The 10,981-nt window shown below is 36.5% G+C and overlaps 1 protein-coding gene across 5 annotated transcripts in view; it reads left to right on the top strand.

The window, feature by feature from the left end:
* Positions 1–10,981, top strand: part of LOC107702252 (serine/threonine-protein kinase MARK1-like) — a 52,557-nt gene that overhangs the window by 11,902 nt on the left and 29,674 nt on the right. For all 5 annotated transcript variants that reach the window (XM_016504505.1, XM_016504506.1, XM_016504504.1 and 2 more), the window contains exons 2-3: positions 4,906–5,109; positions 5,999–6,052. In XM_016504505.1, the coding sequence (XP_016359991.1) occupies positions 4,906–5,109; positions 5,999–6,052 (258 nt within the window). The remainder of the gene's footprint in view (positions 1–4,905; positions 5,110–5,998; positions 6,053–10,981) is intronic.

The following is a 10,981-nucleotide window of genomic DNA, read 5'->3' as shown; positions in this document are numbered from 1 at the left end:
GACGCAGAAGAGCACTTCAAGAAACAGTTGTTTGGTCCCCTACACCCTTCAGCCCTTCGAAGCTCTCATTCCGGAGCGTAAACCCTTTGAAGGGATTAGGGCATAGGGATGAGCCCTTCCGAAGGGAACGCAGGGTGTGTGTTTACTCCTCCATGCTCACGCTGTGACTGACAAGAGACCCCGATTCGTCCATCGCTTGTCAATCTTATTGCGTCTCATAACAAGCCCCGTCTCATCCTGTCACGAGCTCCCCTGCTCTTCCGCGTTGATTTCTGACCACAGCGAACACAGAGAAACCTCTGTACCCACGAAATATCCAAATAATAAACACACGATTACGATAGTATATGGTTTGTATGTGATTTTCTTGAAATTTGGGGTATTTTCATAACAATAAAGAATGTGTACATCTCAAATGCTCATTTGTGCAGCGATATAAAAGGCTATAAATAGCATATTTTTACAACAGTAAACGACCAAATTCCACATGAGATCGCAAAAGGAAGTTATTACAAGCACTCGATGGTGGTTTAAAGTGAGTTTTGAATAAAAGTGTACTAATATGATAAATTGTCTTATGTAGCTTGATGCTAATGTTAGCTCTAATGCAGCTGCAGAACAGGTGCAGTTCTTCTTAATAATGTATTTAGTCATAATAATTCATGTAAGGTCGTAAGAAAATGTTTTGTTTTATTTTTTTAGAAAGACTTTTGATAATAGGCCGGTAAATGTATACTGGGATTGAAGCGATGTGGCTTGGTAAACCTTGTAATGCCAGAATAAAGGCTACTAATGGCTGAATATAACAAAAGAATAATGATAAAGGAATAATGAGGATAATGTAATGTCTCATACCTGGCGGAGGTGTGAAAGGTTCGTCGGGTGAAAACAATAGAATCATGAATAGGGCAGTTTGCCGAGCCAGACATGAGGAGACAGCACGCAGGAGAGCTTACAGGGGGCCATAAATCAATTTTATTAGCCTGTTATTAGCCTTCTCTAAAGACACACATGACATGGTCATAGAAAATGATTCATAAAATTCACAGTTTTAGAGATTATGTCCTGAAATTTGAAATGAAGCATTAGTAGACTTGTGGCTTTAGCTTCATTGTGATTCTAAAACCACTTACCACAGCAACATATTTTTTTTTATATATAATTTTTAAATATTTTTATTTTTATGTTTGAGCTTATATATCTGTATTATCATAACAGTCTGAGTAATTCTGATTCTTGAACAGTAAACTTTGAAGTGTCAGCTTTGTGAACATATGTTGATTATGTAGTCTAGATCTAGTCAGAAAGACTCATGAGCAGCAACCTTTTTATTTTGGGTATGTCATTTGTGTCTCCATGCCGAAAATGGGGGGTGACAGCAAAGGTGTTAAACCCTCCATAATGCTGGACTCATAGACCATCATTACTGTAAACAGGGATGAGTTCAAATTAACATTATGCCACAAATGCTGCTGATAAAGCTTAACATGCATTGAACACGTGCCATTCATGCCCTTAAACTAACCTTCATTGGGAGGCAGTAAAGACGGCGTATTGACCAGGGTAAATGGAGGAGATCTTTATTGGGTTACCTTAATGTCGTTGTGTGCCATGAGGAACAATAGAGGAGACACAGTGATAGTAAGACCTAGAGAAAGTCTTTTCTCTAGTGTTAGAGTGAGGGACATTGTTTCATTTGTGTTTCATTGCATTATATAACACAGGTCATCCTCAGGTCACCAGAGTCCCAGGACTTTACTGTACAAGTGACTCAGCAATTATTCACAGCAGGCTCTTCCATTCACTGAGTTCTGGACACAACTTCAGTTCAGTCAGTTTGTTTGTCTTGAAAGTCCTACCATTGTGTTTCTAGTCAGGGAAATGTACTCTGTAATTTTCGTAGTTTGTGTTCGGGATGGGTGAGAGACTAGTTGTTTAGCATCTTATAGTTAATGAATTGGGGTGGAAATGAAAATTCACCTAGTTTGCAAATACATGTTTACAGATCTTATTGTGAACAATTCATCCATGTGTATGTTTCAGATTTTTGGACCTTGTCATATTTAATCAAAATGTCATAACTGGATCTTTTGACTTTTCTGGTGAGATCTGTCACTATGAATGTTTCATTGTGATATCAAATGAAAAACGGTACAAAATTTTGAACCCATTTAATATCTTTACTATTCATACTGGTTTGTACAAAGTTAATGTGATTTTCGTAAAACGCAGTCTACTGTTGCTAATCTACGGGATGTGCTAGGTATAAAAAAAGTTATTAAATGCACATTGGGCCTTAAAAGAGAACTTGATTCCATTCTCACATACTGTTCTTTGTTCACTTGTCTTCACCAGTTGCTTCAGGACTTTTTACTTACATTAGTTAGTCTAGTATTAGTTTAATTTGGCTGTGGAACTGGTGTTTAGCATTGTGAAATGTAGTATCAGTTTCTAAAATGTTGATATCGTAACAGCATTGTTCTGGCATAAAATAATTATATCGTTACATAAATCAGTATGAAATAAAATTCGTCTTTTCTTATTTATTTTTGCTTTAAATAAGGTCTTTATGATATCAACATTTTTGAAAGCATATAAATTTAATAATTCTTGTCACCAGTGTCACTATCACAAAAAAACTAATACTAACCTAAATTTATTGAATTATTAAATTATTAAAGTTACAAAAGTGATTTTGTCAAGAGCAGTTAGAGATTTCCTCTCTTTTGCTGCTTGATTAACATGAATGACAGACAGTAGGAATATTAGACTGCTGTCACTTTAAGAGCTGCCCCGGATCCAATATACTGTTACACACTTTGACACGTACAGGTGTGTGTATTTAACCGTTTAAAGCCTATAAAGCAGCAGAAATAGCTCCGTTCAATACTCCCGCGCTCTGGGCACCGTCTCTCAGACAGCGCGCGCATATAGCGAAATGAGTTCTCTTTCGCTGCGGATTGCATTTCAAGTTTTTGTGACGCCGTAGCACAGCAACGTCACGTCAGCGTGTAACTGTGATAGAGATGCTGCATGTATTACTCATAATGGCTTTGTTTTTTAGTTATGTCGTTACAGTAGTTGGTGAGCTGAATGGTTTGAAAAGTCATTAAAAATTAATAAAACCAACAGTTTTTTTTGTTGTTCTCATTCTGAAAAAAAATAAATAAATCACAGACCAGTCATATGTAAGCTTGTGTAAGCACTGTGTTTCTTCTTTCATAATAAGCAAGTTTAAAGTCAAATAATATTTATTGGATACGGGAAGTCATTTTCAACAAGGCTTTTCCATTCTTATGTAGCTTAAAACCAATCATATTGTTTCATGAGGTTCAAAATGAGGGCTTTTATGATGGCCAAAGCAGATCAGGTTTCATAGCGTAGACGCAGCCTCAGGTAAATGAAGCTCCACTGCTGGGGTCCCAGCGCTCCACTGGTAATGGATTCTGTTGTAAGTGCTCTCTGTGGTTCAGACTGAAGGTCTCAGCTCATTTTCCACTTTATTCAGTAGCTTCTGTATATTGATCGCCAGATTTCTACTGCGGTCTAGCTGAAGTTAACTAGCTCCAGTGCTTTTGTCACATTGATGTAATTGTTTGACTGAGCTCAAAAAGTGCTGGAGCAACAACAGAACTAGGGAAGCAAAGGCCTTAAGGGAGTCTTGTACTGTGACACTCATTTCATTCACATAGGACTAATTGTGTGAGTGTGAGTGTGAGTGTGAGTGTGAGTGTGTGTGTGCGAGTGCGAGTGTGAGTGTGTGTTCAGAAACAGCCGGACTGAGTGAAACAGAATGCAGGGGTCTTGACAAACTTTTAAAAGTTAAACCCTTTTTAACGTGATGTGTTATCTTTCAAAAAAATGCTCATGCCTTTAGATGCTGAAAAAAATAGGGACAGAATAACAGCCAAACACATCTGAATGTGTACGGATTCCTACGATTTAAATGTTTCACTGTAATTCTCTTATTTTTTTGTTGAAGGTGATGAGTTTGTTACAAACGTTCTGCTTTAATGGATGATAGTGTGATGTTATTCTTTAAAGGGGATGAATTCCATGCCTCTGGGGTCTTCTGATTGGTCCACTGTTTTGGAATTGACATTGTTGAGCGGCGCTGCGTGTAAAAGTTGATATTCTTTTAACTTAAAATCACAGCATTCATGTGCAAGATGCTGCAAAAGATACAAGAAGCGAATGCAATGGACATACACGTCCGTCTGGCGCCTGTTACATAGAAAAGCAATTGAAAAGTAGCGCATTGGAATAGAAGAATGCGTTCTAAGAGAACAAGTACAAGTTACACCAGAATGTAATTCTAATGGAATGTTTAAAAAGAAAAAAAAAACTTTTTATTATATTACACATTTTTGTTTGGCATAAATTTTACTTTATATCTATTTTAAACAAATAGGTATTACTCACACACCATTTAAAAGCGAACGCAGTCTGCCCTGTTACAGTCCAGCTTGTTGCTTCAATGTTTTTTCATGTTGTTTTGAGGTTTTGTAACTTGATTTTGTAATGCAGTTTTTGTAGACAAAAAGTAATCAAATCAAAATAAAATATTTGATTTACTTCTCAGCAAAATCTGAAATCCAGTAATAACACAAAGACAGTAGTGTTGATATGATGGCATGAAATCCACAATTGAAATGAGATGTTATTTAAATGATTTCAAATATCAAAGAATTTTTTTTTTTTTATAATAGTTTAATTAAATCAACACTTTTATGTAGTTTTGAAAATTAATTAGGATCTTATAGGAGTATAGAAAGTTTGAGTGAGTGCATTTTTTTATTAAATTTTTTTTAAATGTCATAATTTTTGGAAATCTTGTTACAATGCAAGATTTTGTTTTTGTTTACGTGTAGTTTGAATTGACCACCCTTTCCTTTCGTCTCTCAGCACATGTCTGTCGATGGCTACACGGACACACCAGCACCACCCACGAAATCAGCGAGTCGACAGAGTCTCCCGCGCTGCCGCAACTCAGTGGCGTCCATCACAGACGAACAGCCTCACGTCGGGAACTACAGACTTCTCAAAACCATCGGCAAAGGGAACTTTGCTAAAGTCAAACTTGCCCGCCATGTTTTAACAGGAAGAGAGGTGAGCAGATACATATTTATTGTTATATATACTAGTGCTGTCAAACGATTAATCGCGATTAATCGCATGCAATATATGTATGTGTGCTGTGTTTATTTATTATGTATATATAAATACATACACATACAGTATATATTTTGAAAATATTTACATGTATCTACATGTATATATTTATATTTATATAATTTATATTATATATAAATATTTTTAATATATAAACATAACATATTTTTCTGAAATATATACATGCATGTGTGTGTATTTATATATATATACATAATAAATGTACACAGTTCACACACATATATATTATGTACACAAAAACTTTTATTTTGGATGCTAAATACTACATTGTCGTATTTGGAGAATTGAAGAATTCCAGCATTTGAAATTGTCTTGACCCTTCATTTTTCATAGATACACATTGTGATTATTTTAAAAGTAAAACATTTAAATAATAACACTGCAGTCCTTAGGAATGGATGTAGATTCAAAGACAAAGAAATCGGTGTGAAAGTTGTACAGACTGTCCGTTTCCATTTACAAACATAACTCAGAAAGCATATCGCATTATGCATTTATCCTGTTTAACCCTTGACTCTCAGTTCTCCCTCGTTCAGGGAAGTGGAAGAGATTCTTTTGAGTTTTAAAATAAAGACACTTAGCTAGTGCTGGAAACAGCATGCATTATTTAACAGCCTGTACATCAAAACACGCTTGCAGGACCAAGAGAAACTCCAGATTATGTAAGAAATGGAGCCGTTTTGCTCTGACGCGGGAGGGATGATGATGCAGATGCCCCGTAGCCTTTAGATATTCAGATGTATAGGCTATTTATAGGAATCTATAAATATACACATTTCACTGTAACACTATATTTGTCTTTTAGGTAGCGGTGAAGATCATTGATAAAACACAGCTCAACCCCACAAGTCTACAAAAGGTGAGACAGTGTCTTGAGACAGTTTTATGTTATTTTGCAATGTGAAATCTTAATCATGTTAAAAATGTCTAATTTTCTTTGAGCAAATACATATTTTGTGACGTGTTCTTCGCACGTTTTTGACTTTCACCCTGTTGCCTGTATTTTAAGATGCATACAAACAAGCGCATTAGAAATCTGGGTTTTGAAACTCACATTTGTTGTGAGATTTTTGTTCTCGGTGTCTTTGTAGACACGACAATAGCTGTATTTAATAATTCATAATTTAAACAAAATGTAGTAAACATATGGAACAATTGAAACAAACATGGACATTACGTTTTGTTGTCAGTAGTAAAATTTACTACTGAAAGTAGTAAAATTGCAACACTGTAGCATTGTTAGCATGTTTAGCATGTTCCTAGGAATTGTTAGCATGTTGCTAACACGTTTAGCATGTTTATAGGCATTGTTAGCATGCTGCTAAAATATTTTAGCAAGTTGCTAGCATGTTTAATATGTTCCTAGGCAGTGTTAGCATGTTGCTAACATCTTTAGCATGTTTAATAAAGCAATAAGCCCCAAGAAGCTGTGATTTACAGTGAATTTCTAACAGCTAAGCGGCGTTGTTAGGCACGACGCGAAGCGGAGTAGTTTCTCAGTAACGGTTGTGGTTCCAACAAAGTGGTTGCCGAGCAACACACAGACGTAAACAAAGGTGTATGTTTGTAGAGTAATTTATAACAGCTTCGAACGCGGCTCAGCCAATCAGAATCAAGGACCGGAACTATCCGTTTTATAATATGCACTTAGGCATTGTTAGCATGTTGCTAGCTTGTTTAATGTTCCTATTAGTGGTTAAACAGATCGTAGTTGATCCGTGATCCGTACGGACCAAGCCCCACGGTTCGGCACACATGTGACCCGCGGATTAATTGCAAAATGTAACCACAATAGAGTATAAGTTTATTATTTGTTCGTATTTACACAAGCAAGCGAATTTTAAACAATTCCAGAGAGAAAAGGCGAAAGGGAACTCGATACGTTACTCGCGCGCTATTCGTTTCAGACGGCGCGCGAACACCGAACTGAATCCTCTTCTGAATCCATCCGAAAAATGATCCGATCCGTGGGTCAGAAACCGTAATGCGATCCGAACCGTGAGATTTGTGATCCGTTGAACCACTAGTTCCTATGCATTGTTAGCCTGTCATTATCGTGTTTTTTCATGTTACTAGTATGTTTTAGCTTGTTCCAAGGCACTGTTAGCACGTTGCCACCATTTTTATCACACTGCTGGCATGTTTTAGCATTTTCATAGATAGACAGAGAGAGAGACTGTCAGGTAGATCAAATGTTCTCAATCCGACATAAATATGATAATAGCAGCGGATAAAGGGCTTGCCTTTTTGTCTTGGAGCAGAAAATGTCAGAGTGGCTGTTTCTTGGCTTTTATAAGCAGCGATGACCTTAAAGAGAGTGACGCAGCCTCTCGTGATGAGAGCAACATCAGAGCTCATGCAAGTCAATCAGCCTGCAGCAGAGAAATCCTCAGTCTGAGCATTTTAAAGCAATATTCACGTCCTTTTACATTGGGTGATTTCCAAAATCCCAAAGCTGTCATAAAATGATGTTAGCCGATGACTGGCTCACTCAGTCATTTTTTAGGCAATGTTGACCGGTGGGATATTTGTAGAAGCGTGACATTTTCTTCATACTGTTTCCTTTAGTGGGGTTACTATTAAAGAACCCATTAAATGCTTTGTCGAGCATAGATTTCATAGATTTAAGAGAACATTTTGAGAACCGCTGACCTAATGGATTTGCGGAAAAAAAAATACGACTTCTTTACTTCCATTGAATGACCTTTGCTTGCACGCGTCACTAACAGCATTCGATGAAGGGCCGTTAATGAAGGGATTGCATTGATCAGAATGACTTTCAAGGGCGTCAGAATGACGTTTGGCATTCGCTGTCCACGCTTAAACACATCTGTGAGAATACAACATTGTTAATGTCTTTTTTGTTATTTTCTATAGGAGATTTACCGCTGATTACAGAACCGGCTTTCTGACAAGATGCGCGTTAAATATCGCATGCGATTTATCGTGCAGCCCTAATATTGATGTAGCTCAACTGGTAGACCATGATGAAGGTCATGTGACTGTTTCCCAGAAAACACATTCATTTGAAAATTAATCTACTATACACTGGATAAGTATCTTCCAAATGAATGAATGTATGTGAAGTTTTGTTTCCGTACAGTCAATTATCATCTCATTTGAATATTTTAATGAGGCTTGTCCTCCATTGTTTGATTGATTGTGCGCATTAGCATTGCGTGAACAGATGGACAGTGAGGTTGTCAGTGAAACCTGCGCTGATCTCTATTGCCTCACGTTTCGACAGCAAGATTAATGACTTCATGTTGAGGTACACACACACACAATGTCAGAGTTTGTCTGTAAATACGGTTGGTTTACCTCCTCCCCCAACAGGGATCATCCAGTTACTCGCCTGACGTCATAAGTGAATTCTCTTCCAGAACATTTATTCATCCAGATTCAGTATTTCAGTATTCAGCAATGAAATTAACAGCTGCATGCTGGTTCTGCTTACCCAGCACAGAACGATCAGGGTTTTTTCCTCAGTTGTGGAAACCTCTGCATGCAATTAATTGCTATCGGCTAACCTCCGCGCATCCGAGGGCATTCCACAAGCTCTGTGTCATTGCACTTTTATGAGCTCTTACTATACAACCAGCGTTTGTTGGGTTCTCAAATGCGTTCTCATTTAATCGTCATTTTGAATAATCAGTAGGCCCAGTCTGATGATTATTCATGTATATTTATATTGATGTTAATTGGTTTTTACCAAACACCACACAGTGTAAATATGAATTAAACAGTGACAATTTTAGATGCAAAAGATGTATTTGCCAAACAACTATAAGCAAAATTTTCCTGGAAATTATCAAGTTTTGTATGCCACAAACACGCATACTCTTTCGTGCAATTCATAACTCTGCCACAAGGGTGGTCACATTAGCAAAATTTTAGTGAAATATCGCAGGCGAAAAGGTCCATCGTCTACTGAATTATCAGTGGAGTAGCGATGTATGAAGCACAGCTCAAACAAAAGTCATTTTCAAACCAAGCAGCTTTCTTTTGGTCAACAAAGCAAAGTCATGTGACCAACGTGAACCCAGTTTACGTCAGAAATCTTTCGTAAAATTCCTGATTCTGTGGATTCTTATTAAAATGGCTAGATTCTTGTCAAACAATGGTAAATGTGACCGCAGATTTGGTGTGAACTGGTCCAGGGCTGAACCATTGTGTCAGAATTAATAGTCGTTGAATATTTCTCTTGATATTGTTATATCAGCAAGATTCCCTTTTTTTTGCCTCCAGCTGTTCAGAGGACACATTCCACGGGACAGAGAGAGGTCAAAGGTCATGTGTAAAGAGACATCGCTGCTGTGCTCATGAGAGCTTAATAATATATATTGTTAATTAGAGAACAAAATAATTAGTTTGTCTCCATAATACGCGCACTTTTTTAATTCCACAGTTACATCCATCATTATAATGTCACATTTTCCAGACATCTGAAAATGTGATCACTTTTTACTTTCCGAACTCAAATTTAAACAAAAAAAAAATATCGTGAAATACTATTTGCATACTGTTTATTCTCATTATGCAAAATAGTAAGACACACTTTCCATGAGCAGGGTGTGCAAAAGGCCTTAAAGAAAAGAAAAAAAAAATAGTTTTAAATTAAATTAAGCAAATTAATTTTGCTTCCAAATTTTAAACTCTGTCCCCAAACATTTAAAATTATTATAACAGTTTAAAATCCTTATTTGTTATATCCTAGCAATATGCATTAAATAACTTTGTATACAAATTATTTATTTATTTGTTGATTGATTGAAGACAGTAACACAGTTCATTAAGATATGACTAATTTGGGACCAAATATTGTATATTATCTATAAATTAAGGAACTTTTTTTTTTGTCTCAATCAAGAAATGTTGAATACGGTTGCATGGTTCAGCTTGGCGAATTCAGTCAATGCTGCAATTCATGTGAAAATTGAGAAAATAAGATAAGGTCCAAATGAGACAGACATTGATGTAGTTAAATCATCTACTTGTTTTATGTTTGGTAATAATTCATATCTACATATCTAATAGTTCCTACTCCAAAGAACAAGAGATTTTTGCTTTTTATTGCTTTTTTAAAACGTACAAAGAGAAAGTGCCAAAACATTCTCATCGTAACATTCTCATCTCATCGAGACTGTCTTATTTGAAGTAAAAAAAAATGCTATTGAGTCTAAATGTTAGCATTTGATGTTTGTGTAATTCTAGAGTCTCTCTGTATGGAGGTGTTTTCTTGAGTGACGTTTGTGATCCCTAAAAACGGCCCGTTCCTGGAGAGGCGCACCACAGAACAAAGGCGTTCTTGGACGGCTTTGTCGTGAGCTAAATTGATCTGTCAGTCTGTATTGTTGTATCTTTCGGGGCCGTGGTTGATGGAGCTGATGGGGCACTCTACCTTTTCCAGCTTTCCCCCGCTCTGCTCTCCTCAGCGCTCATCACTTTCGCTCTCCATGTGACTCGGTATAGTGGGTGGTTTGTGCAAATAGGATACAGATTGTTTCTTATTAAATCTAAAAGCAATAAAGGGACTAATTGTGTGCACTTTAGAGTGAGAACTGTTACTTACTGTACACTGCAGTTAGCAATTAATCGCAACATGAAAAATTGATACCGGCATATCCCTACTGCAGATACACTGTTATCAAACATAATTGTAGAAAAATGCATGAAACATTTCAAATTGTGAACATTTTAAACATTTACTTAATTACTATTAATAGTAATATTAAAAACGGAATATTAGCAACATTATTGTAAAGGAAAGTAAAATAATCATGAGAAA

Source organism: Sinocyclocheilus anshuiensis, unplaced genomic scaffold (assembly GCF_001515605.1).
Source record: "Sinocyclocheilus anshuiensis isolate Anshui unplaced genomic scaffold, SAMN03320099.WGS_v1.1 scaffold666, whole genome shotgun sequence".
NCBI classification, from domain to species: domain Eukaryota; kingdom Metazoa; phylum Chordata; class Actinopteri; order Cypriniformes; family Cyprinidae; genus Sinocyclocheilus; species Sinocyclocheilus anshuiensis.
The sequence above is the reverse complement of the archived record's forward strand: the minus strand, read 5'-3'. Positions and strand labels throughout refer to the sequence as shown.